The sequence below is a fragment of the Heterocephalus glaber genome, unplaced genomic scaffold (assembly GCF_053883595.1).
Source record: "Heterocephalus glaber isolate CG9 unplaced genomic scaffold, H.glaber_assembly_v1.0 deba00000281, whole genome shotgun sequence".
In the NCBI taxonomy this organism is placed as follows: domain Eukaryota; kingdom Metazoa; phylum Chordata; class Mammalia; order Rodentia; family Bathyergidae; genus Heterocephalus; species Heterocephalus glaber.
This window is the reverse complement of record NW_028258139.1, coordinates 12,215,454-12,241,076: the sequence shown is the minus strand read 5'-3', so window position 1 is coordinate 12,241,076 and position 25,623 is coordinate 12,215,454. Positions and strand designations below refer to the sequence as shown.

At 48.2% G+C, this 25,623-nt stretch overlaps 1 protein-coding gene across 9 annotated transcripts; it reads left to right on the top strand.

The window, feature by feature from the left end:
• The first annotated feature begins 1 nt into the window (after position 1).
• Positions 2-25,432, top strand: Hsf1 (heat shock transcription factor 1). Of its 9 annotated transcripts, XM_087183390.1 has the most exons (15): positions 14-351; positions 3,377-3,547; positions 3,693-3,974; positions 19,886-19,994; positions 20,328-20,464; positions 20,711-20,835; positions 22,077-22,152; positions 22,226-22,287; positions 22,388-22,484; positions 22,593-22,729; positions 22,832-23,104; positions 23,566-23,652; positions 24,386-24,491; positions 24,577-24,784; positions 24,861-25,432. In XM_087183390.1, the coding sequence occupies exons 3-15, from the start codon at positions 3,879-3,881 to the stop codon at positions 25,064-25,066; spliced, it is 1,719 nt and encodes a 572-aa protein (XP_087039516.1). In that variant the 5' UTR covers positions 14-351; positions 3,377-3,547; positions 3,693-3,878; the 3' UTR covers positions 25,067-25,432. The 9 variants fall into 9 exon arrangements, with proteins under 9 accessions (XP_004837790.2, XP_087039516.1, XP_012924655.2 ...); XM_013069201.3 differs by lacking the exons at positions 3,377-3,547; positions 3,693-3,974 and having other exon boundaries at positions 24,577-24,642; positions 24,715-24,784; XM_087183389.1 differs by having other exon boundaries at positions 3,377-3,974.
• The last annotated feature ends 191 nt before the right edge of the window (positions 25,433-25,623 follow it).

The following is a 25,623-nucleotide window of genomic DNA, read 5'->3' as shown; positions in this document are numbered from 1 at the left end:
AAGCAAGAACAGCAAAGGCGTGGGCCAAGGCGCCTGCGAGCTCCTTGCAAGCGAGCGCGCTGGGCGGGGCGCCGACGGGAGCGCGCGCATCGCAAGATGGCGGCGGCCATGCGAGGCCCAGGTTCCGTGTGTGCGCAACGGGTAGCGGCGCGACCCGGGCCGCAGACGCGGCAGCAGCACTAGTCTAGTCCTTGGACCCCCCTCACGGTCATCCCCGCTGCCTCTTCGCCCGAGATGGATCTGCCTGTGGGCGCCGGCGCGGCGGGGCCCAGCAACGTCCCAGCCTTCCTGACCAAGCTGTGGACCCTCGTGAGCGATCCGGACACCGACGCGCTCATCTGCTGGAGCCCGGTAAGGGCCGCCATGGGCCGGGCTGCACAGGAGCTGGGGCACGGGCCGGGGAGGCCTGCTGGGAGGGGCCCTCGGCTGCAGGGAGCAACGGCCTGCCGGGCCGGCCCTCTGCACCCCAAGCGGTCGCAGTTGTCCCTGGGGAAAGCCGCCCCGCCCCCAGGGCTACTCTGGCCGAGTCTGTCGGGAAATGCAGGATGAGTCTTCAAGTTCTTCCGTCTTTGGGGACCGTGTGCCAGCAATGGTCCGGAGGAGGATGAGGGCCTTCAGGAATGGGAGGGTGTGCCTAGTGGCCAGGAGGGAGTGGGAGCTCCAGAAAGACTCGAAGTTCGAGCTGTTCGAAGATCAGACGCCTAAGCAGCTTCGCCTCGGTCTATTGGGGTGGCGTCTCTTCAGTTGCCTGGCAGTGGGGTGGGTATGAGGCAGACCCTGTAGTAAGTAGTAAAGAAAAAGAAGTGAGGCATGGTTTGAAGTTCATGATTCGCAAATATTGTTAGACTTGAAAAAATGGTATGTCCATTTTAATGGAGTTCTTCACCAGTCTTTGGGGCTTATGGAGGTGACTCCAATTCTGTGCCTGGAGTTGGAGACCAGTGTCCTATCTGTGACGAGTTGCCCAGTGAGGACCAAAACCCAGGGCTGGCAACGTGGTCTTAAGACGGGCCTCGCTGATTGAGGAAGCTTTTAGAGGGACTGTGACAGATGGTACCAAACCTGCTTAACCCCAAAACATGGGGCTTTTCGAGCTCTGCTGAGCACCCCCTCACACACACAAGTCCCTTAAGTGTTCAGGAATGAAGAAAAGGCCAAGCCCTCTATCTCAGTTGTCTGTTTGTTGAACCTCTTCATTGCTTAGAAAATGTTTGGAAATAAAGAGGACTAGAAACCCTACAGCTTGGCCTTTGATAGAAAGCTTTTGTTTGTTCTGCTGGTTCCTCCGCTGTGTCAGCCTTCCTTGCCCCTAGACTGAAAAAGTAGCAGTGTCTTTTTTTCCCAAAGGTCATCTTCAATTTGCTCAGAATTTCCTAGCCGAAGAAAATGACCCCATTTTTCTATCTTCCATTACTCTTCCACCTCTGCCTTGTTCACTGTAGCACATAGTAATGGCCCTTACCCAGGTGGAGAAGGAGCATCAGAGATCCTCTGAAATATTCTGAGCATCATCCTACTAGGAAGGCCCATCATGTCTAGTAATCTGCCTGCTGTTTCTGCTTATAGATTGTGAGGTATGGGGATAATGCACCAGTGTACATGCTTCCAGAACCCACTGGGTGTTCTGGGGAGGGACTTTGAGTGGTAAGGGAATCTGATCAGGCCTGTGCCCAGCCTCTATCCACTGGGCACACTGCCTGTGGCCTTGTTGATGTGTTTTCCCACGGGAGGGACAGAGAGCTGACTGAACTCAAGCATTTGGTCCTACCTGGTCTTAACAAAGCAGCTATGGTTGTGTCTGTAGTTGATGCAGGACACAGGATTAGGGGACTGGCATAACAATGAGTACAGAAACCAAGCTCTGGCCAACAACTGGAGGGAAACTATTTTCCAGGCTGGACATGAGCCTGTAGAGACCCATGGAGCTCACTGCCTGGCCCAGAGAAAGGAGATGATGCCGCATCCCTCACCCTTGAAGGCACCCACACCAGTCCTGTAGCCTCTGTTGGCAGAGTCCCAGCATGGATCTCCTTGCAACTCACTATCCATGACCCAGCCCTTAGAGGCCTTGGAAACCTTGGGATCTACACTCTTAAATGTGTTCTCCTTGGTACTGAAGTCTTCTCACCATCCTATCAAAAAACACCCTCCCAGGGCCGGGGATTTAGCTCAGTGGCTCCGCTGCCTGCCTCATAAGCGCAAGGTCCCGAGTTCGATCCCCGGTACCAAAAAAAAAAACCCCAAACACCCTTCTGTTTAAGGAAGAATAATAGCTAATACTCAAGGTTGAATACCTGGGGGAGAACTTCCAGCCCCAGAAACCCATTACTGATCCTGGCTATGTTTGGACTGGCAGCCTTGCTAGTGGGGCACATAATAGGTTACCACCCAAAGAGCTGATGTGGTAGGGGATAGGCAGCCACCCTCTCCTTACAGTGTTGGATCCCCAATCCTAAGCCCTCAATTCAGTTGCACATGCCTCACCCAAGCAGGAAGGGCCTCAAGAGATCCAGACATATCCTGGAGGACAATCCAGTTACATCTGCCCTGGGCTGGACATTTGGTGACCACAAGGTTAGGGTCCACACAAACATGTAAGTGTGGGTATGGATGGCCCTCTCTCAGTGGGCTTCTCAACACTTTGTCCCAAATTTGTCCCTGGATTCGGTATTCAGAGCCATCTCTCAGCCTTGGCTTTCTTTCCTTTATGCAACCTCCTCTCAGTCTACCAAATAAGGCTCTTGCTGGACAGAGGACTTACCTGGAGAATTGTAGCACCCTCAGTGCATTTTATACAAGGAGAAATGCCCAGACAAATGAAAGAGTTAGGCTCAGATCCCAGGTACAGTGACTCTCCATGGGGCAGGAGGGTATATGTGGTAGTGTTTGGTTTGGTTTGATTTTTTTTTTTTTTTTTTTTTTTTTTTGGTACCGGGGATCAAACTCGGGTCTTTGCTCTTGCGCAGCAGGCAGCAGTGGTTTGATTTTTTTTTGTTACAGGGTCTCACTATGTAGTTCAAGCTGACCTTGAACTCACTGTGTAGCCCAGGCTAGCTTTGAACTCAAGGCCTTCTCCTGCCTCAGTCTCCCAAGTGCTGGGATTATAGGTATGTGCCACCATGCATAGCCCACATCCCAATTCTGTATAAGGTCAATTTATTTAATCTTCAGAAGGATTGAAAAGAAGCATGAGAAGTAATCTTGGTTATCTCTCATAGGTGAGAATACAGGTAATTTTTCATTTTAAATTTTTCTTATAGTTCTTAAAAAGTCAATTTGTGCTTCATGATTGAAAGATGTTTTCAAATTTATTCACTATGCCTGGTGGATCTTCTAAAGTATCCAGGCCCAATCCTATGCCTCCCTTCCCCCATAGGGCCAGCTGTGGTGCCTCAGCCCCAAGAGCCACCCAAGGAACCTGAGAACAAGGCACAGGGCCACATGCTTATGTCAGACAAGTGCTGGAGCAGTTGGCCATGCAGGTGAAGATGAGCCAGGGATAGACCAAGTCCTTATGATCAGGACCAAGCCACTGAGAGGAACCCAGGTACAAAATTTAAGGAAGAACCCTTTTTTTAAGCCACCCTACCCTTTGGATGGCACTGACAATAAGGGCCTCTTTAATTTTTGGCTGGCACTTCTCTGGCCTTTCCCTAGTCCCAGCTTGATGATGTAATTGTCTTCTCTTTCAGAACAGAAATGACACTATAGGTTGAGGCCAAGGAATCCCTGAGAATGAAGAGGCTACTGATTGCCAAGGCACTGAGCCCAGCTGCCATGGAGGGGCCAGGTCTCTGGTTGGGCAGTCAGGGCAGAGCTGGCTCTGCAGTAAGCAAGAGCAGGGCATCCATCCACTGAGATATTCCTGGCGAAATCACATGAGGAGCTTTAGAAGCAGAGCTCTCAGCCACAGGTGGTGTCTAGAACTCCTGGACAAGCAAGGCTACTCCTGCTCTCCCAGCTCTGACAGCCAGGTGAGCTCATTATCAGACAGCTAACAGGAATTGACAGGCCTCCTGGCCCTCCCCTTGAAGCCCTGGCAGCGGTCCTGAAATGTTGGAGGTCACATACCCCAGCAGCAGGCTACGACATGTGTTGTGTGATCCCAGAGCCAGTAATGACCAGCAAATGGTCCTCATTCAGTGTCTGTATGTTACAGACAAGTTAAGCTTCTTGTGTTTCATTCTGTTCTAACCACAACTTTTCAGTTAGGTGACATAATTTCCATTTTATAGATAAAAAACTGAGACTCAGCTGGATGCAGTGTTGTGCACCTGTTCCAGCACTTGAGAGACTAGAGTGGTAGGGTCTTGAGTCCGTTCATGAGTTCAAGACTGGCCTGGGCAATATAGTGAGATGCCCATCTCAAAGCAGAAGAAAACTGAGGCTTAAAAACATTAAGCTTTAATAAAGTAAGTTAGAAAATGGAAAAGACAAAGCTGGGCATGGTGGCTCACACCTGTAATCCCAGCACTCAGGAGGCTGAGGCGGAAGGATTGCTGTGAATTGAAGGCTAGTTTGGGCTACTTAGTGAGTTCAAGGCCAGCCTGAACTACATAGTGAGACCCTGTCTCAAAAAAATAATTTTTTTTAAAAAAATAAAATGCAGGAGCCAGGGATTTAGCTCAGTGGTTCCACCGCCTGCCCTGCAAGTGCAAGGACCCAAGTTTGATCCCCAGTCCAAAAAAAAAAAAAGAAGAAGAAGAAAATGCAAAGACCAAATCCAAAGTTCTATAGTAATCCAGCTGTCACTCCCTGCCTTTCCCACACATTTCCTGAGCAGAAGGCTGAAGAAACCCCTATTTACTTCCTTCTTAGTTAGACTCCACCTGCCACTAGAGCAATGAGACAGCTGGCCTATAGAATACTTTGAATTTTTTTCCTTTGCAGTACTGGGAATTGAAGTCAGAGCCTCATTCATGCTAGGCAAGCACTCTGCCACTCAGCTACATCCCTAACCCTTTTTATTTTATTTTGACACGGGGTTTTGCTAACTTGCCCAAACTGGCCTTGGACTCATGATTCTCCTGCCTCAGCCTCACAAGTAGCTGGGATTCCAGGCATGAACCACTTTACCCAGCTTGGTCACAGCTCTTTATTGTGGGGGCAGGAAGAGCAGCCCACTCCTGAGAGCCACTCATTTTTGGAGGAATTGCCTCTGTGCAAGGAGCCCAGCAGGGATATAGCACCTACCCTGGAAGAAGCAGGTGGCTCTGGTCAGGTATAAGAGGGCTGGGCTGGAACCTGCCTCTGGCTTCAGGGCTTTCCTCAAGCCATGGCAGTACTGGCTGATATTGCTAGTGTCCCCTTTCTGACCTTTTTGGCCCCTTGACCAAGCTACATGTGTTCATTGGGCCTGAAGGTTGCAGTGTGTGGGGTCTAAGGTTGAGGGGCAATGCACTGGTCATTGTGCCTGTCTTACAGGTGTGAACTAAAGCTAACCTGAGAAGCAATAAAAGTACTTAGAGAAGTCATAGAAGACTCAGTAAAGGACAATACTAAGACTGAGAAAGGTGTGGCGGTGGCCACAGAACTGGACCACCTATGGCTCCCCAGTTCACTGGATGCAGTTCCAGCCATTGGCTCAGACTCTTGTTCCTCCTAAAGTCCCAATTCCTGGGACCCAGAGACTAGTCAGGCAGCCAAACCCAGGAAGCCAGAGCACACCACAAGCCTCATCCTTGGATGGGCAGGGAAAACTAAAACAGAGAGGGCACATTGCTGGGCAGATGTCTGGAGCAAAGGAGAGCTGACATGGTGGTTCACACCTGTAATCCTAGCTATTCAAGAGGCAAGGAGAGTGAGATTAGAAGCCTGGGCAACATAGTAAGACCTTGTCTCAAATTAAAATTTTATTTTTTTTAATTAAATTTTTTAAAAATTAATTTTATTAGGGGCCGGGGATTTAGCTCAGTGGTGCCGCTGCCTGCCTTGCATCTTGGTTCTTATTTTTTCCCCATTCCCCTGCCCTCCCTTCAACCCCTCCACCCCTCTCTACTTACAAAGACTTTGTTTCCAAATTTTATTTTATTCCATTCCCCCCCCTCAAGCCCCCTTCCCTCCCTATGTACAAAAGCTTTGTTTCTATTTTTTCCTTCCATTTTTACTTATTTTTCTCCATCCTTTCTTCCTCCCTCCTCAAATTAAAATTTTTAAAGGGCTAAGATGTAGTGGTAGAACGCTTGCCAACATTTATAAGACCCTTGGATTCAGTCTCCAGTGGGGGATGAGACTTGAAGCATGTGGCCACTTCACCACATGAAATATAATGGCCACTAACCTGGGATCATGGAGCCTTTGAGAAAATATGCAAATTCATAGAGTTGCTCTATATAAAAGTATATACATGCTGCATTTTGTATGGATTTCAAATTGTCCACAATGCTATAGAAAATAGGCCATAAACTCCAAATTCACTATAAGACTTGGAATTCACTGACAGCTGTGTTAGGGTAGAAAAGCGGTGCTTACCACCAGTAGCTAGGCAGCCTTATTGTCGTGTCCTTCCACAGTTCCAGTGACAGGGCCGGGGATTTAGCTCAATGGTGCCACTGCCTCCCTCACAATTCCAGTGACATATTTTTGTTATACTCAAGTATAAATATAATCTCTCAGAATTGCTTGTGGTCAGCAAAGGAGGTCCCTTGAACCACTGACGTAAGGATAAGAGACATAGGGCTCTCTGATTCACTAGCCAACCCTCTAAACTCATAATGACCCTTAAGATAAGGCTTGCTTGACATAGTCCACTTGGATTCTACATTTACAGCATAAGAAACCAGTGAACTGTCATCAGTAGTGGCGTACACCTCTAATCTCAGCACTCTGAGGCAGGAGAATGAAAGTTCAAGCCCAGCCTGAGCAACTTAGTAACTTTGCACAAGTGTCTCAAAATGAAAAGTAAAAGGGATGGGAATGTAGCTCAGTGTGAAAGTCCTGGGTTCAATCTCTGGTACCACAAAAAGAAAAAGAAAAGAGAAGAGAAGAGAAAACAGAGCTCAAGCATTAGAAGACAGATCAGGATAGGGTGAATCATACAATTGCTTGTGCTCTATTCAGAGGGAATTTCAAACTCAAGTGCAGCAAGAGAGAACCTGACAGCCCAGGCTGTGGGGAAACAGACAGGTAGGGTATGTGGGGCATGATACAAGAGAGGAGAAAGTTCAGCCAAGAAAGGGCTTCTGCAGTCTGCAGATGAGCTCTCTGGAGTCTTGGCTGAATGTTGATTTGCTCTTGTAGACCGTAGACCTTTACCAAGGAGGGTGAGGAACTACTAGGGGAGCAATTCAGGCTCACACAAGACCACAAATTATTTGCATTCTCATCAGCCAGAGTAGAAAAGCTACTGTGGATAAATACAGAGAGAGTTCACCAGAGACCTAAGAGAACCACAGTTTGGATATGGTGCTAAAAGCCCTGAGTGAATGCCATGTAAACAGGCTTCGAAACAATCCTGGAAATGATGGGGCCAACCTGCACTAAGTAACTGCCCTCAAGTACAGCACTCCAGAAAGGAAGAATAACAGAATCCAGACATGCAAGTACCCATTTCCTAGACCCAGTCAAATTGAGTAAGCCAGTAGGCAAGAAAATGTGATTTGCACAGGAGGGGTAGAGTTCATAGTAATAGACTCAGGTTTGATTGGATGACCAGCAAGGACATTAAAATAATTTTAACCATGTTCTATGTGCTCAAGAAGGCAAAGCAAATGAAAGACATGGAGACAGAACTGGAAGATAAAAGAAAAAACCAAATTAGACAAAATGTCATTGGAGCTAATCTTCCAGGCAGAGGAATTCTATGTTACTTACATAGATCTTAACCTTCCAGGAGGCGGCACACAACCCCCACCCCTGTCAGTGCATCAAGGTCAGCGCTGACAGTTGCAGCTGTTGCTCTTGACACAGAGGGGTCACGCTCCCAGAAATGTGCATGACCCCAACTAATTGTGAGAAAAACATCAGACAAATCTAAGCTGAGAGACATTCTGCAGAATACCTGGCCAGCCCCCCTCAAAACTGTCAAGGTCATCAAAAACTAGGAAAGTCTGAGAAACTGTCACACCCAAAGAAATGTAAGAAGACATGACAGCTAAATGTAATGTCATATTTTGGACACTGTCCTGGAGCAGAAGGAGGACATTTGAATGAAGAATAAAGTATAGATTTTCCCAAGAAGGTATCCATTGAACTTTGACAGATATGCTATACAAATAAAGTAAAATGTCTGTAACAGGAAAACTGGATGTAGGATGTATGAAACCTCTCTATACTATCTTCCCAACTTTTCTGTAAATTTATAAGTACTCTAAAATTGAAAGGTTATTTTCTAAGGTCACTGATGTGAATTAATTATAAATTAGAAAGTTTAACAGAAAAGGTCACTGAATAAGAAACAACAGAAAGAACTCACTGTGAGGGCCGGGGATTTAGCTCAGGGCACCATGCCTTCAAGTCCAAGATCCTGAATTTGGTCCCCTGTACCAAAAAAAAAAAAATAACAGTGATTACAGGTAAGGTTAACAAACATTAGCAGAGCCTCAGTGGGATAATAATCATGAAGTATAATAAGATTGAAGTTTCAAGGAAAAGGGGAGAAGGGAATGTTTGTATAAATAACAGCTAAGTTGGGTGTGATGGCACATGCCTATAATCTCAGCACTAAGGAGACTGAGGCAAGAGGTAAGTTTGAGGCCAGCCTGGGCAACATAATGAGTTCAAGGCCAGCCTGAATACATATCAAGACCCTGTCTCAAAAAACCAAAAATAAATAAACTTAACACATAAACAGAAAAAGAAGGAGAATCATATGACCATCTGAACAATGGCAGGAAAAATACTTGACAAAATTCAACATCTTTTTTTCCAAAACAGTTAAGGTTTATTAAAAATGATAAAATATAGAAACACCAGATTCTCATTTTAAAGTAAAATTTAAAAAAAAGAACCAAGATACATCATGTAAAGGTACAAGATCTCAATGATGAATGTAACTGTATTTTATACCGAAAATGTACCAATAAACTTAATGGGGAAAAAGAAAAATAAAAGTTGACAGCATCTCCCAGAACTTTTCTAGCACTGTACCCATTCTTGTCACTATTACAAAACAGTTCCAAATCCAAAGTAATAAATGGACCTGCTAGTAAACATTTTTCTCATGGTTCTAAGCCCTACCCAAATTACTTTTCTAAATTTTATATTTGTAGCTTTTCAAGAATGGGTAGCATTTTTTAAAAATGATTAATATTTGTGAGAACTGGACTTACTTTATTCATATTAAAATAACATTCGTTTTGGGTTTGTTTTGGTACCGAAGATCAAACTCGGGACCTTGCACTTGTGAGGTAGGCAGTGGAACCACTGAGCTAAATCCCTGGCCCTCAACATTTTTTTTTTTTTTTTTTGGTACCGGGGATCAAACTAAGGTCCTTGAGCTTGAGCAGCAGGTGGAGAAACCACTGAGCTAAATCCCCGGCCCCCCTCAACATTTTATTTTTTGGTACCAGTAATCAAACTCGGGACCTTGTGCTTGCGAGGCAGCTGCAGCGCCACTGAGCTATATCCCCGGCCTAATTCAACATTTCTTGATGAAAACTCACCAAGCTAGGAGAAAGGAGACAAAGACACCAAACCTATTGGATAATAGCCCCACTCTACTCTAGAAAGATCTAGGGTTGCAGATAGAGCAGTTAGGACTTAAACATGCATTTTTTTTGCTGGTAGGGAACAACTCATAACACTAAAATACAGAATCATCTAGCCTCCATACACAGCAGGAAAATCTCAGTTTACGTGAGAAAAGACCAAAATGCCAGCAGCTGAGAGGGCATAGCTATTACGATTACAGACAATGACATCAAAGCAGCTCTTATTTTATTTATTTTTGAGTACCAGGGATCGAACTCGGGACCTTGCACTTGCAAGGGAGGTGGCGGAACCACTGAGCTAAATCCTCTAGCTGCAGCTCTTAATAAAAATGCTGCAAGAAAGCCAAGTATGATGGTACACACCTGTAATCCCAGTACTCTGGGAGGCTGAGCCAGGGAGATCCCAAGTTTGAGCCTCCCTGGACAATTTAGTGATTGAGAACTTGTCTCAAAATAAAAATTTTTTAAAGCCTGGGGATGTAGCTCAATGTGAAGACTCTGGGGGGCCGGGGATTTAGCTCAGTGCTTTCGCTGCCTGCTGCGCAAGTGCAAGGACCCGAGTTCAATCCCCTGTACCAAAAAAAAAAAAGATGCAAAAGACTCTGGGTTCAATCTTCTGTACAAAACAAAAAGCTACAAGAAGCAAGGTCAATATGAAGATCTTGCTAGATGTGGTAGCACATGCCTGGAAGCCCAGCTATCAGGAGACTGAGGCAGAAAGATCACAAATAAGAGGTTCAGGATTCAGATCAATGGTACTGTGCCTGCCTTGCAACCTCAAGGACCTGAGTTTGATCCCCGGTACCAAAAAAAAAAGGGGGGGGCCCAGGATTTAGCTCAGTGGCATTGAGCCTGCCTGGCAAGCACAAGGTCCTGAGTTCGATCCCCGGTACCAAAAAAAAAAAAAGATGACAAATATGAGCCCAGCTTGGCAAGACTATCTCAGAATTTTGGTTTGTTTTTGAGACAGGGTCTCACTATGTAGTTCAGGCTCGTCTTAAACTCCCTGTGGAGCCCTGGCTGGCTTTAAATTTGCTTTGAACTGGCTTTGAACTCTATCTCAGTTTGCCAGAGTGTTAAGATTACAGGTGTGCATCACCACATCCAGCTTCAGAATTTCTTAAAAGAGGGGTAGGTACTGGGGCTGTAGCTCAATGGTAAAACACCTCTCACTTTAATCCCTAGTACTACCACCAAGGAAAAGTCTTAACAACGAATATAACTAACAAATACAGAAAATGGAGGTCAGCAACAAGATAGAGGTAATAAAGGAAAATCAGAAAACTTGGTGACAGAGCAACAGAAAGTGCCCCCGTGTGACAGCAGAGGGGAAAGCAAACAACCTCATGAACATGGGTAACAATTCCAAAGGTTTCAACATGATGTCATCAGTGCCCTAGAAGAGTGGAAAAGTGCAAGAAAAAATGAAATAATGACTAAAACCCTGCAAATTAGACCAACTGCACCAAGATACATTGTAACCAAACTTCTGAAAATGAGACAAACTAGAAAGTCTGAAAGCATCCAGAAGAAAGAACATGGCCCTGTGAGCCAGCAATGACTCCCACAACTACACATCTCCCATCCAAAACCAGGGATCCAGAAGGGAAGATAAAAAGAAAAAGGACTGGGGGCCGGGGATTTAGCTCAGTGGTTTCACCACCTGCTGTGCAAGTGCAAGGACCCAAGTTCAATCCCCAGTACCAAAAAAAAGAAAAAAGAATGTCCTCAGAATTAATATTCCAGTGAAAATGTGTTGGGTATGAAGGTGAAGTAAGCATCCTTAAAATCAAAGAAAAATAGAAAAATATGTTGCTGGCAAATCTACTCAGAAAGAATTGCAATTTGCTTTTCCTTCTGTTGTCACAGGGGGGCACTTTCTGCTTCTCTTGTCACCAAATTCTCTGACTTGCTTTGTCACCTCCCTCTTGCTGCTGACTCGTCCAATGTTGTTCTGTATTTGTTAGTTATGTTTCTTGCGAAGACTTTTTTTTTGGTGGTGGTGGTACTGGGGATTGAACAGAAGCATTCTACCACTGAGATGTACCCCCAGTCCCCACCCCACCCCCTTTTTTTTCCAGTACTGGGGATCAAACTCAGGACCTTGTGCTTGCCAGGCAGGCACAGCACCACTGAGCTACATCCCTGGCCCCCCACCCCATTTTTAAATTCTTCAGCCAGAGGGTAAATGATGCTGTATAGAAACTTGGAAGGAGAATCAGTAGGAGCAGTAACTACCTACATATGAGAGGAAATCTCTCTAGTTCTTTAAAATATGTGGGAGGTTAGAATCACAATATGTAAGTGTTGTGTAGATGTGATATATAAAATAGCCACACATAAAGTAGGAAGTACAACCCATGGGTCAGTTGCCTGGTTTTGTAAATAAAGTTTTATTGGAGAACACTGTCGTTGGCTCCAGTGATAGATCAGCCGTCATGGTATCCTGATGCTTATGTTCAGGTCACCCTTGTGTACTAGCCTGACACTGCAGCAGTGTCCATACCATTGACTTCACTCCATCTGGTTACATGGGCCCTGCATCATCTCACACTATCTTAGGAAGAAGGGTGGGTGGGTACAGTGCAATGAGATAATTTAAGAGAGAGCACATCCACATAGCTGTATGTACAGGAAAAAGCATGGTATCTGTGGTTTCAGACATCCACTGGGTGTCTTGGGATGTATCCCTATGGATGTGAGGCATACCGTACAACCAAATACTAACCAGGAGAAAGATAGTATGACTATATTAATATCAAAGTAGACATGAGAGCAAAGAAACTTACCTTTTTTTTGGTACTAGGAATCCAACTCAGATCTTTGCGCTTGTGAGGCAGGTGGTGGAACCACTGAGCTAAATCCCAGGCCCGAAACTTACCCTTTTTAAAGAGGGGTATTGTATTGGGACTGGGAGTAGTATAGCTCAGTGGCAGAGTGGTGCTTACCATATATGAGGCCCTGGGTTCTATCCCCAGCACCACAAAGAGAGAGGAGGGAGTTATTATGGTTTGTGTCTAAATGTCCCATCCCCACCCCACCCCCAGTCATCATGTAGTCATAGGTGGTACTTTTCAGAGGTGGCTGGATCTAGAGTGTGTGATGCTGGCATCAAAGGTGTGTGATTACTAAATTAGTCCACTGTTTGGTTTGGCATAGTTCTGGGTGTGGATAATGGGAAGGCCCACCCTGAGAGAGTGCTTCGTCCCCTAAGGGTGTGTGGCCTGGATAGAATGTGAGGGACACAAAGAGGGTTGCTGTTGTGAATTCTTGTTGCTTGCTGCTTGGCTACTTCGCTGCTTTGCTGTCTTCTGCTTGCCATAAACTGTTTCTCCTCTGCCATGCCACCCTGCCTCAGAGCCAGCCAACTATGAACTGAAACCTCTGGAAACTATGACCTACAATAAACCTTTCCTCTTTTAACTTTGGGTGTGGAGTGTTTTGTCTCAGCAATGAGAAAAGTAACTAAGACAGGGATGTTATATAATAAAGGGTGAATACACCAAGCAGATAATAATAATCCTGAATATGTATATCTAACAACAAAGTATCAAACTACATGAAACACAGTGGTCAGGATTCAAAGGAGAAACTGATCTGCAGTTAGAGTCACAAATGTCAGCATTCATCTCTCCATGATCAGTTGCAGTTGAGAGCATTTCCGGGTGGAGAAGATTTGAACAATAAACCAACCACCTTGACCTGTAGACATCTGTAGATGGTCTTTCAAGCTAGATCAGAGCCCAGCTTCTCAAGCACTCACAGGACATGTTACCAGCACAGAGTGTCCTGGGCCATGAAACAAACCTCAGCTGAACTGAAATCATACAAAAATGTGTTTTATATGGGGCCGGGGATTTAGCTCAGTGGTTCCAGCACCTGACTCGCAAGCGCAAGGTCCCGAGTTCGATCCCCAGTACCAAAAAAAATGTGTTTTATGACTATAAAGGAATCAATCATTAACCAACTGACTGTAGGGAAATCTCCAGACATTAAAGCAATGCTTAGAGAGAAATTATTCCATTAAATGACTATTTTAGAAAAAGAAGGATGGCCTAAACATCCACTTAAGAAGCAAAAAAATTTTAAAAGCCCAGTCAGTGCAGGGCCGGGGATTTAACTCAGTGATACCGGGCCTGCCTGGCAAGTGCAAGATCCTGAGTTTGATCCCTGGTACCGCCCCCCCCCCCCAAAAAAAGCCCAGTGCAGTGGTACACACCTGTAATCCCAGGTGCCCAGGAGGCTGAGGCAGGAGGATCCCTTGAGCCTATGAGTTCGTTATCAGTGTGGGCAACACAGTGAAGCTTCATCTCAAAATACAAAAGAATCAAAAATCAGAGTAAATCCAAAGGAAGCAGAAATAGTAAAGACAACAGAAGAAATCAGTGAAATTACAAACAGTAAGAAAAATGAACCCAACAATTTTCTTTGAAACAATTTTTCTTTGAAAAATTGACGAACTCATAACAAATGATAGAAGATACAAATTAATATCGGGAAGTAAAAATGTGTCACTGCAGACTACAGAATGTGAGCTGATGAGGAAGTACTACTGAAAACTTGGATTTTGCAACTTGGATGAAATTTCCTTCAGTTCCTTGAAAACCGTAAACTACTGGTCTCACCCAGGATGAAATAGCAACCTCAGGGGCCAGGGATGTAGCTCAGTGGTTCCACCTCCTGCCTCACAAGTGCAAGGTCCCGAGTTCAATCCCCAGTACCAAAAAAAAAAAAATAGTTTGAAATAGCAACCTGAAAAGACCTAAACCAGTTGGATTCCCAGTTATAAATCTTCTGTAAGAGAAATGTCCAGGCCCAAATGCTTTCACTGATAAATTCCAACCATTAAAAAATAGCACTGGTTTCTAAAATCCTTCCAGAAATTATCAAAGGAAGATGCATTTCACTGTTCACTTTATGAGGCCAGCATTCCTTTAACATCAAAATTAGACAAAAACAGCCCAATATTGTTCATATCGTCTTCCACAAGAGGTAAGCAAATCAAGTTAGCTCAAATCCTTTGTAGAGAAAGGGTATAAGCTGGTTGTGGTGGACACCTGAAATCCCAGCACTCTGGGAGAGTGAGGCAGGATTGCAGGTTCAAGTTCAGCCTAGACAACTTAGTGAGACCCTCCCTCAAAACTGTAAAAGAGCTGGGGATGTAACTTATTGTATAGCTTCTGTATATTCTCCTATAAAATCCACATCCTCTCTAGATGATTTATAATACATAATACAGTGTAAATGCTGGGTAAACAGCTGTACTATATTGTTTAAAGAATGACAAGAAAAAACAAATTTACATGCTTAGTTCTGATGCAGTTTTGTTTTTTTAAGCCACAGGTGGTTGAATCTGCAGATGTGAATTTTCTTTAGTATTTTTTTCCAGGCTTCTTTCTGCTGTAATGCATGCTGATGCAATTAATGGTTCCCTGCATTCTTTTGATACTCCATTCTTTTTGTTTCTGTTGTTTAGATTGCATAATCCTTATCAATAGATTTTCAGGCTTCCTGATATTTCTCTTCAGTTCACTTCCCATCAAGCTACTAGTGAGCTTCTCATGTTAGTTTTTGTACAAGAATTTCCATTACAGCCAGGTGTGTGCCACATGCCTGTAATCCCAGCACTTGGGAGGCTGAGGCACAATCGCCACAAGTTCGAGGCCAGTGTGAACTATAAAACAAGACCCCCGCTTCAAAAAAAAAAAAAGAATTTTCATTAGAATCTTCTTTATTGTTGAGTGTGGTGGAGGCTGAGCCAGGAGGACTGCAGAGAAATCGAGGCCAGCCTGGGCTCCATAGTGAGTTCAAGGCCAACCTGAACTACATAGTGAGACCATGTCTCAAAAAAAAACCCTCTTTATGACTTTTACCGCTTAATGATTTTGTGTTTGATAGTACTTTTTTTTTTTATCCCTTTAAACAGTTTTCTTCAGTTCTCTGAAAATATTTACAAAGACTTATTTGATGCCCTTTTGCATCTGATGTCTTGTGCTGCCACACTCTCACAGGCAGATTCTGCTCCCTGCTTCCCTGTGCAGGGGACACATTTTCCTGTTTTTTGTGCACATCTTGTGTTTTTTGGTGAAGATCTGTACATTTTAGCTGGTATATTGTAGGATTTAAGAGTGGCTGTCCCCCTTCTCTTGTGTCTGATTCTGCCCTGTTTCTTGCTGGCTAGTGACTTGGCAGGCTCACACCCAGTTCTCAAGCTCTAGTAATTATTGCTTGGTTGCTCTGTTGTTTTTTACAGTACCATTGAGTTGAGTACACCTGGTTGGGACAGTTATGTGTAGTTAAATCTGGTCCCTGATGAGTTTGGTTTTTGGGGTAAGGTTGTTGGGCTGCTGTTTCTGTAACGGGATTGTTGGTTGAGCAGTGGCCATTTTAGCTCAATCTTAGGCTCTGCTCAGGTAAGCAGACTGGCATAGGGTGTAGCCTGTTCTCATTTGGAACTGTGGTTACGAGCAATCAAACGCTTGTGCTTTCCCACACCATTCCACAGGAAATAGACTCTAAGGAGTAACAGAGCACTCCTGCTCCCTTAGGCAAAGCCAGGAACCCACTAAGCTGGGCAATAGTCACTGTCCTTAGCTTGATGCTCCCAGCAAGGATATCCTACCCTACATGGTAGCTGACTTGAGGGTGATGGTTCTCAGTTGCTGGGCCTGGGGTAGAGTCTCCATCTAGGGGCAGGACTGGAGCTGGGGAAGGACCTGCCCTTGAAGCACTCACCCAAGGCCCCAGGTGAGCAGCCTGCCTCTCTGCTGCTCCCAGAGATTTCCATAAGCCTTGAGGGAAACTAAGATGAGGAGCCTTCTTCTGACCCTAGCTTCCAGCCTGGGGCTGCAGTGACTGGGAGTGGGTGTTGGCTGTCTTGGAGTTGCTGTAGAGTTCACTAAGCAAATGTTGCTTCATTTGTTAGACACTTTAGGACAATTTCAAAAGACTTTTAAGTGGTCTAATAAGCTCTGTATTTTGCTGCAAAGTGCTCCACAGACTTCTCACTTTACCTGCCCAAAAGTAGAATCAGAGGATAGTTTTTCTGCAGGCTGATTCTGGACTAGCAGTGTTTTTTCCCTTGGTGGGTCACTGCCTCTTAATGGGCCTCTGTGGCTGCTGATGCTCTGGCCCAGTGGTGGTGAACCTATGGCACATGTTTTGGAGTAGGATGTTTATCACTGAAAGGTCTAAAAAACATTTGCTATCTTTACTCTAGGCCCTGGCTGCTTACAAAGTTCTCTCTGGTTTTTGTGTTTGGCATTTCCATTATAAAATGTCAAGGATAGGGGCCAGGGATTTAGCTCAGTGGTTTCGCCACCTGCTGCGCAAGCACAAGGGACCTGAGTTTGATCCCCGGTACCAAAAACAAAAACATAAAATGTCAAGGTGTGAATCCCTTTTAATTTTTCCTACTTGGAGTTTCTTTCACTTTTGGATATTCTTCATAAGATTTGAGATGTTGGGCCAGGGATGTAACTCAGCAGCACAGCACCTCCCTGGCAAGCTCAAGGCACTGGGTTTGATTCCTGGTACCAAAAAAGAAAAGTGGGAAAAGAAAAAGACCCAAGAAAAAGCCCCTTAAAAAAAAAAACCTTTAGCCGGGAATTTAGCTCAGTGGTGCCGCCTTCTGCCTCACAAGTGCAAGGTCCTGAGTTCAGTCCCTGGTACCAAAAAAAAAAAAAAAATCACTAGCCCAGGCTGGCCTCATATACTCTGGGATCCTCCTGCCTCAGCCTTCTGAGTGCTGGGATCACAGGTTGTGTGCCACCATGCCTGGCTTAAATACATTCTTTTTATCCCTTCTCTGTTATTCCTATGGTGGCTAACTTGTACATTGGATTTCTTACAAATCCCTGTGGCTTTTTATTCATTCTTTCCTTTCTTCAGTCTGATCTCAACTGACTTATGTGTTTGTTGATTCCTGCTTCTCCCTGCTCATATCTTCTCTTGAGTTCCTCTAGTGAATTTTTAACTTGAGTTGTGCTTCTCAAGTCTAGAATTTTGACTTGAGGCTTTTTTCACTGAAATTTTTCATTTGGTGACATATGCTCATGTGTTAGTTCTCCAGATGTGATTTTCTTTAGTTCTTTGAACATGTTTAAAATAGCCAACTTAAACTCTTGAGTAATTCCGACACCTCAACTCCCTCAGAAAGTTTATATTGATTACTTCTTGCCTTCTATATAAGCTATAAATTAGTATAATGTGGCAATTGGAGACTAGATGTTCCCCTTCCCTGGCATTTATTGTTGTTCTTTGTTGTCATTATTTGCCTGGTGGCTTTATTTATTTATTTATTTATTTAGACAAGGTGTCACTATGTAGTTCAGTCTAGCCTTGAACTCACTATGAAGCCCAGGATGGCCTCAAACTCACAGGGATCCCCCTACCTCAGCCTCCCAAGTGCTGAGATTATGCCTGGCCAATGATGACTTTTTAAACTAACTGTGGAGTCTTTTTTTGTTGGTAGCCACTTCAGTGTTCAGTTAGCTCAGTCTGGACCAGAAGTTTCTTAAATGCCTGGAGCCAGTGAGTTTCTGTATGTTGCAGTTCACCTTGAACACTGAGCCTGCTTATGCCAGGCCCCAGGGTCAGCAGAGGTGAGAGCTCAGGGCTCTCCTGGGTCTCTACCAGACATGTGTACAGCTTTACAAATACATGTGGGGCCAGGGATTTAGGTCAGTGGTTCCACCGCCTGCCTTGCAAGCACAAGGACCCAAGTTCGATCCCCGATACCAAAAAAAAAAAAGAGTAGGAAATACAAATACATGTGACCTCTGCATTCCCAGAAATTCTCAGACCTTTTCAGGGCCCTAATGATCTTTTACCAGCTTTGCCTTTTAAATTTTCTGGTTGCCCCCTGTTAACACTGCAGCAGCCATGGCCTTTAAAAATTGCCTCTTGCCAGGAATGGTCATGCATGCCTGTAATCTCAACACTTGGGAAGCAGGAAGATCAACACAAATTTAAGGCCAGCCTAGGCTACATACTAAGTTCGTGGCCAGCCCAAACTACATAGGGAGACACTGTCTCAAAAAAAAACCTAAATGAATAAATAAAAATTACCTCTCGCCAGGCATAGTGATACATGCCTGTAATGCTAGCTACTCAGGCAGTTAAGGCAGAGGATTAAGAATTCCAGACCCAAGCAGGGGCATAGTGGCACAAACCTGTAATCCCAGCACTTTGGAGACTGAGGTAGGAGGATTGCTGCAAGTTGGAGGCCAGCCTGAATTAGAGTGAGACCCTGTCCAAAAAAACCGAATGAATGAATGAATGAATGAATACATGCGTGCAAGCCAACCATCCTTGGACTTAAGATTCTTTCAGGGAGTTGCCTGATACTGAGAGTCCTCTGTAATGGGTCCTGAAGGAGATGCAGCCATTGGCTTTCAGGACTGCAGGAGGAGAGTGAAACCAGGGCAGAACACTGCTATGCAGTTCACTGCTGAGAGGGACAGACTCAACTGCTGCCATTTTCTGGTTCCTTTTCACCTGGAAGAGTTGACGGCATTTCTTACCACTTTTCTCTCTGCTGCTTTGAAGCCCTCCACCGCCATTTCCACTCACTGGACTGTTAGTGCCTGTGCTTATTTTTGTGCTTCTATGTTGGAAAGCAGCTCTGGTGCTAACCCAGTACCATCAAGCTGTCTGGTTTCTTCTCACATCATAGTTCCCACCCCCAACAGGGAGATGCCTGTTCCATTGTCCCTTACTGATTGATTCCTGGGCTCAGGTAACATCATTTAGCTGCCATCTCCTCCCGCTGTGTGGCCCTGTGCACCCTTCCATCCATGCCGCCTCCCTTGCCACCATGGCTGAGTTCAGAAAGTGCTACACATGCAGGGCTTGACAGTCTGTAGTCTTGTTTCATGTACCAGCAGAATGAGGTTGCATTTCTGGGCGTGACTGTATCTTCCTCCAAGACTGGCAGCAATTTGTTCCCATTTCCTTGGCTGTCTCAGTTTGGAGTCTTAGTTGTTCTCAAGGAAAATTCGCTGAATAAGCTAAATGCCAGTTCCCTAGAGCATGGGGCCAGAGTGCTGTGGGCTTTTCATGAAAGTAATCACAGCATGCAGGAACCATGGGGCAGGAGAACTCGTCTATGGCTGTGTGGCCAGCCCTGGGACTCTTAGACAGGATACAGACCTGGGTCCCAGGAGTAAGTGCCACCTTATGCCAGCCACAGGATAACTGTCTGCTACACGTGGCTCCCATGTGTCTCCTGACAGAGCGGGAACAGTTTCCACGTGTTCGACCAGGGCCAGTTTGCCAAGGAAGTGCTGCCCAAGTACTTCAAGCACAACAACATGGCCAGCTTCGTGCGGCAGCTCAACATGTGTGAGTTTGGGGTAGAGTGCAGCAGAGGCCTGTGCTCAGTTGACCCTGTGGTGGGAGGCAAGCTCTGGCCTGGCTTGCCTTAGGGCCGGGGTGGAATGCCATTACTGGGGTGGGAGGGTCCTAGGGATTAAAACTGGGGGCCCCATGGGGGAGCCATTCTCCTGCACACAAGGAGTGGAACTGGGGCCTGGGATGCAGCTCAGAAGTGGTGGACTTGTGTAGTGTAGGAGGAGCTGGGGATAGGGTCTCCCTCAGATGGAGACCACCCAGCCATGATGGATGTGGATTCTGGCCTCTGCCCTCATGCAGAGCTACCCTCCCCTGTGTATGCAGATGGCTTCCGGAAAGTGGTCCACATTGAGCAGGGTGGCCTGGTCAAGCCGGAAAGGGATGACACTGAGTTCCAGCACCCGTGCTTCCTGCGTGGTCAGGAGCAGCTCCTGGAGAACATCAAGCGGAAAGTGACAAGCGTGAGTCCCCAGCCTTGGACTCCCTACAGGCTGTGTGTGGAGCAGCGTCCACACAGTGTGCCCCTGAACCATTCCTCTCTGACACCCTCCACACACACGTTCAGCACCCTCCAGCCTTCACGCTGACAGGCCCATGGCTCTTCCTACTGCATCCCAGGTCTCCCTCTCCCTGGTACCCACTGCAGCATAGGAGCTGCCATGCTCCAGTGCCACCTCAGAGACTCTTGCTCCTCACCCTCAACCCAGGTATCTACCTTGAAGAGTGAAGACATAAAGATCCACCAGGACAGTGTCACCAAGCTGTTGACAGATGTGCAGCTGATGAAGGGGAAACAAGAGTGTATGGACTCCAAGCTCCTAGCCATGAAGCAGTAGGTCCTGTGGCTTGGGAGGGATAAGGGGGCCTACCCCTACCCATCCTTGCAGAAAGCTGCTCTCAACCTTCCCCAGGCCCACTTGCTATGGCTTCTGTGGCAGAAGCTTTTGAAGCTGGCAGCCTCTAAATCTAGAACATTCCTAGGTAGTGCCCACTGCCTTTGCTCCCCATTCCCTTTCTGAGCCCTGCTCCTATCCTGGGAAGGTCAGCCTTGGCCTGGTTCCTGTGCCCACAGGAAAGCTGAGTACCCTGACTGCCCTCTAGGCCCCTCCCTGAGGGCCAAGGCTGTCAAGAGGCTGACCCCAATACCTAGCATCACCTGGCACAAGGTATCACCATTCTCAGATGCTTCCACACAGGCCTGGGGGAAGAAAGTAGTACTTTCTAGAAGCCCTGTGGCCACTACATGACTGCCCTGTGGCCCCCTCAGGCAGGACCTGGTTTCTTGGGAATACCTTGGCAGCAACCTAGCACATGAGTACCACTGAGAAGCAGGCAGGGAGGGCCATACCTAGTAAATCAGCATAGGTCTTCTCCTATCAACTTTGGGACCCTTGAAAGGCCCTTGCCCTTGGCTCAGTGTGACAGGTCCTCACAACTTCCGTGTGGTAGCAGAAGCCCTGGTGTTCAGACTCCCCACATCTGGGTCTAGCAGAACCCACTGGCTTTGTGGTTGGAATCAGGCCAAGGGGATAGATGTGGCCATTTTCCAGGGTATGGGCTCCAGTTGGTTCAGGGGCTTTGCACAGCAAAGCCCACCAGAGCAGTAGGAGTGAATTATGGCCCTGCTTACCTGGGTGGGGGTAAAAGTGGTTAGATAACTCATCCCCACCCATAGGATTTCTCCATGTGTCACTGTGGCCCAAAGAGCCTGGGCTACTCTGGAACCTGTCCCTCAGGCTCAGTGGGGGTAGGTGGCTGAGGCTGGGGGCACGGCTCCAGGAAGGCCTTGGAAGGCTAGGCAGCATTGGTGCAGGATGTTGAGGTGTACCAGGCAAGGCCTACCCTGGTTCTGCCCCACCCCCACCCCCGCCTTTCCATCCCACCATAGCATTTTTGTGTCTTCTAGAAGTACAGCAGGGCGGGGGGGGGGGGGGGGGGGGGGCACTGGTGCCATTGAGGCCCCTGCGCCAGTCCTTGTCTCCTATGCCTTTACCTGCCTGGGGTTGGGGGAGGTCTGTGGAGACCTGCCCAGCTCCTGAAATGGGGCCCCACAGACCTCCCTGTGTGTCACAGTGAGAATGAGGCCCTGTGGCGGGAGGTGGCCAGCCTGCGGCAAAAGCATGCCCAGCAGCAGAAAGTCGTCAACAAGGTAAGGCAGAGCTGGTGGCAGGTGGGTCCCTCCACAACTGGGCCAGAGTGACAGTATCCTCTCTGCCCCACAGCTCATTCAGTTTCTGATCTCGCTGGTGCAATCAAACCGGATCCTGGGAGTGAAGAGAAAGATGTAAGGCACTGGGGAGGCCTGCATCCTCCACCTAGGCCAGGGTATCCTTACCCTTTCTGTTATATCCTGGCAAGCAGCTAACCCTGCACTTCCCCTGCAGCCCCCTGATGTTGAGCGACAGTAGTTCAGCACACTCTGTGCCCAAGTACGCCCGACAGTACTCCCTGGAACGTGTCCATGGCCCAGGCTCATACTCGGTATGCATCCAGCCAGATGGCACAGCCACCAGGTGTGTGGGACACTGTGGGTCTGTGCTGCCACAGGCCACAGGTACACCTGCATGTGGCCACTGCCTCTGATTCTAGGCTTCATCACCGGCCTACAGCAGCTCCAGCCTCTATGCCCCAGACCCTGTCACCAGCTCGGGACCCATAATCTCTGACATCACAGAGCTGGCTCCCACCAGCCCCCTGGCCTCCTCAGGCAGGAGCATAGATGAGAGGTAGGCCATGTCCCCAGCCCTCATGATCTTCTTTGGGTTCAGGGCAGAGTTGGGAGTGGTGGAGCCAGCTGGGGCTCTTCCTGACATCCCCGCTGTGTCCAGGCCCCTGTCCAGCAGCTCTTTGGTACATGTCAAGGAGGAACCCCCCAGCCCACCTCGGAGCCCCCGGGTGGAGGAGGCCAGTCCCGGGCACCCGTCCTCTGTAGACACTCCCTTGTCCCCGACTGCCCTCATCGACTCCATCCTGCGGGAGAGCGAGCCTGCCCCTGCCACCTCAGCCACAGCTGTAGTCTCCACTGAAGCTAGAGGCCACACCCCCTCACCCACGCCCCCTTCTGCCTCTGAGAAGTGCCTCAGCGTAGCCTGCCTGGACAAGTGAGTATTGCTTCTGTGCATGTACCCTGGGCCTTTGCTAGGACTGTCATGGAGGGCTAGCACAGGATGGTGGGCAAGGCAAGACCTCCAGGGCCCATGGGCACAGTTTGCTGAGGGTGAGTGGGGCACACTTGAGCCCCACACTCACACACAAACCTCAGGGTTTGGGGCTGGGGGAGAGATGAGTACTACCCAGATCACCACAACTCCCATTCTACAGGAACCAAAGGTACATGGCAGGGCCCCATTTTCCTAGGAGCCCCTGCCCTCTGAGCCACCTTGCTGCTGCCATCACCCCTCCTGCAATAAAGCACAGGGTCCTGGTATCTGTCATGCTGCACATGCTGGGGCAGGAGACGGGGAGTGAGGGCTCAAAGGCTGAGTAAGCGAGGGAACTGGGCACAGACCCCTCCCCCGGCCTCTGCCTGCAATGGCAGGGCTCTTGTCTTTGTATCTTGCAGTTTGGCTCGCACTCCACAGATGTCTGGGGTCGCCCGCCTCTTCCCCTGCCCCTCTTCTTCCTTTCTGCATGGCCGAGTCCAGCCAGGGTTAGCGCTGCCCCCAATGGGGAGGGAGGAGGGCTCTGCCAGAGCTCGGGCCCTTCCTGCAGCCACGGACCAAATCCCGACCTGAGTATAGCATGCTCACTTTGCCTGGTGGAGGGCACCCAGGGGATAGCCTCTCAGGCTCTGCATCTTCACCGACTCCCCTGGGTATAGGCCAGTGGCTGTCAATGGAACAAGTTCCCACCTGGCCTGGGCACCAATACAGGCAGGATCTAGGGTGGTTTGCTGAGCTTCCCCTCAGGGTGGGGTGGACTCCGAGGTACTTGTGGAGACAGCCTGGCTGCCCTCCCCATGGCCCAGGTGTGCCCAGTGGCCTAGGGCCTTCTGAGTCACAGCAGAGGCTAGGGGCTGGGGAGCAGACCCAGCCACACTAACACACCTGAGGGAGCCCTGTCTCCCCTCTTTACTGTCTTCCAAGTGCAATGGCAAGACCTTGAGCCTGAAAACCCTTATTCCCTCCCATTTCTAGACCTGACCCACTTGTCCTCTGCTGCCTTCTTGGCCCAGCTATTCTCACCAAGGCCGTGTACATACACAGACAGACAGACAGACATACACACAAACACACACACAGAGTCCCCCATCCCCCAGCCTATGCTGGCTGTGTAGAGGGGCCCTGCCTGGCAGTGCTCCCAAGGGGAGCCCTTCCCCCAAAGGAACGTGTCTCGGTCAGGGGGCCTAGGCCACTGGTTTACCTGTCCTCGCCTTGCACCAGGAATGAGCTCAGTGACCACCTGGATGCCATGGACTCCAACCTGGACAACCTGCAGACCATGCTGACCAGCCACGGCTTCAGCGTGGACACCAGTGCCCTACTGGACGTGAGTCTGCCCTGCTCCACCTGCCCTGCCCTACCTGGCCACCGGCCAGCCCTGACTTCCCTCCCTCCCTCCCTCCCTCCCACAGCTGTTCAGCCCCTCCGTGACCATGCCTGACATGAGCCTGCCTGACCTTGACAGCAGCCTGGCCAGCGTGCGTAGGCGGGCAGGGTGGGGGGCAGAGGGGCCCCACAGCACCCCTCATGGTACCTCTTCCAACCCACAGATCCAGGAGCTCCTATCTCCCCAGGACCCCCCCAGGCCTCTTGAGGCAGAGAACAGCAGCCCCGACTCAGGTGAGCAAGCCCTGTGCCACCTCCCCACACTTTCTCCTCCTTCCTGCCCACCCCACACCTGACCCCTGCCCCACAGGAAAGCAGCTGGTGCACTACACTGCGCAGCCCCTGTTCCTGCTGGACCCAGATGCCGTGGACACAGGGAACAACGAGCTACCTGTGCTCTTTGAGCTTGGGGAGGGCTCCTACTTCTCCGAGGGAGATGACTACACGGACGACCCTACAATCTCCCTGCTGACAGGCTCTGAAGCCACCAAAGCCAAGGATCCCACTGTCTCCTAGAGACCCCAGAAAGAAGCAGGCTAGCCGGTGCCCTGCCCCCGACCCCAGGGAAGGCACATAGTCCTGGGGTACCCTGGATCAGCCTCCACAGCCCCAATAGGGGCACAGCAAAGGGACTTGGAGCTGGGCAGTGCCTCGGGTCTAGTGAGGGTCCTGGGGCCTGCACACTCACTGCCCTTGCCCCACCCTGGGAGTCCTGGTTTGGTTGGGGCTTCACAGCCACACTTTGGACTGAGAGTGCAGGTTGTTTATAGAGTTGTATTTTGGATTTTTTTACATGAGGGTTCCCCTTCCCTTTCACAGAGAAGTATATAGACGGATGGACAGACAAGACTGACAGAAATCTATAAATGGACAAGCTCTGTGCTGGGGTCTCCTGTTTCTTCTTGCCCTGGGGTGATGAGGGAGGTTCAGGTGCGAGGGAGGTTCAGGTGCAAGGGAGGGGCCCAAGGTAGAGAGATCACTGCAGGCCTGGGCTTTACTGGCCTTGGAAGTAGGTAGAAGCCCCAGAGCACATTTTTACTCACTGCTCTTTATTGAGGGGCCAGGGAAGGGCA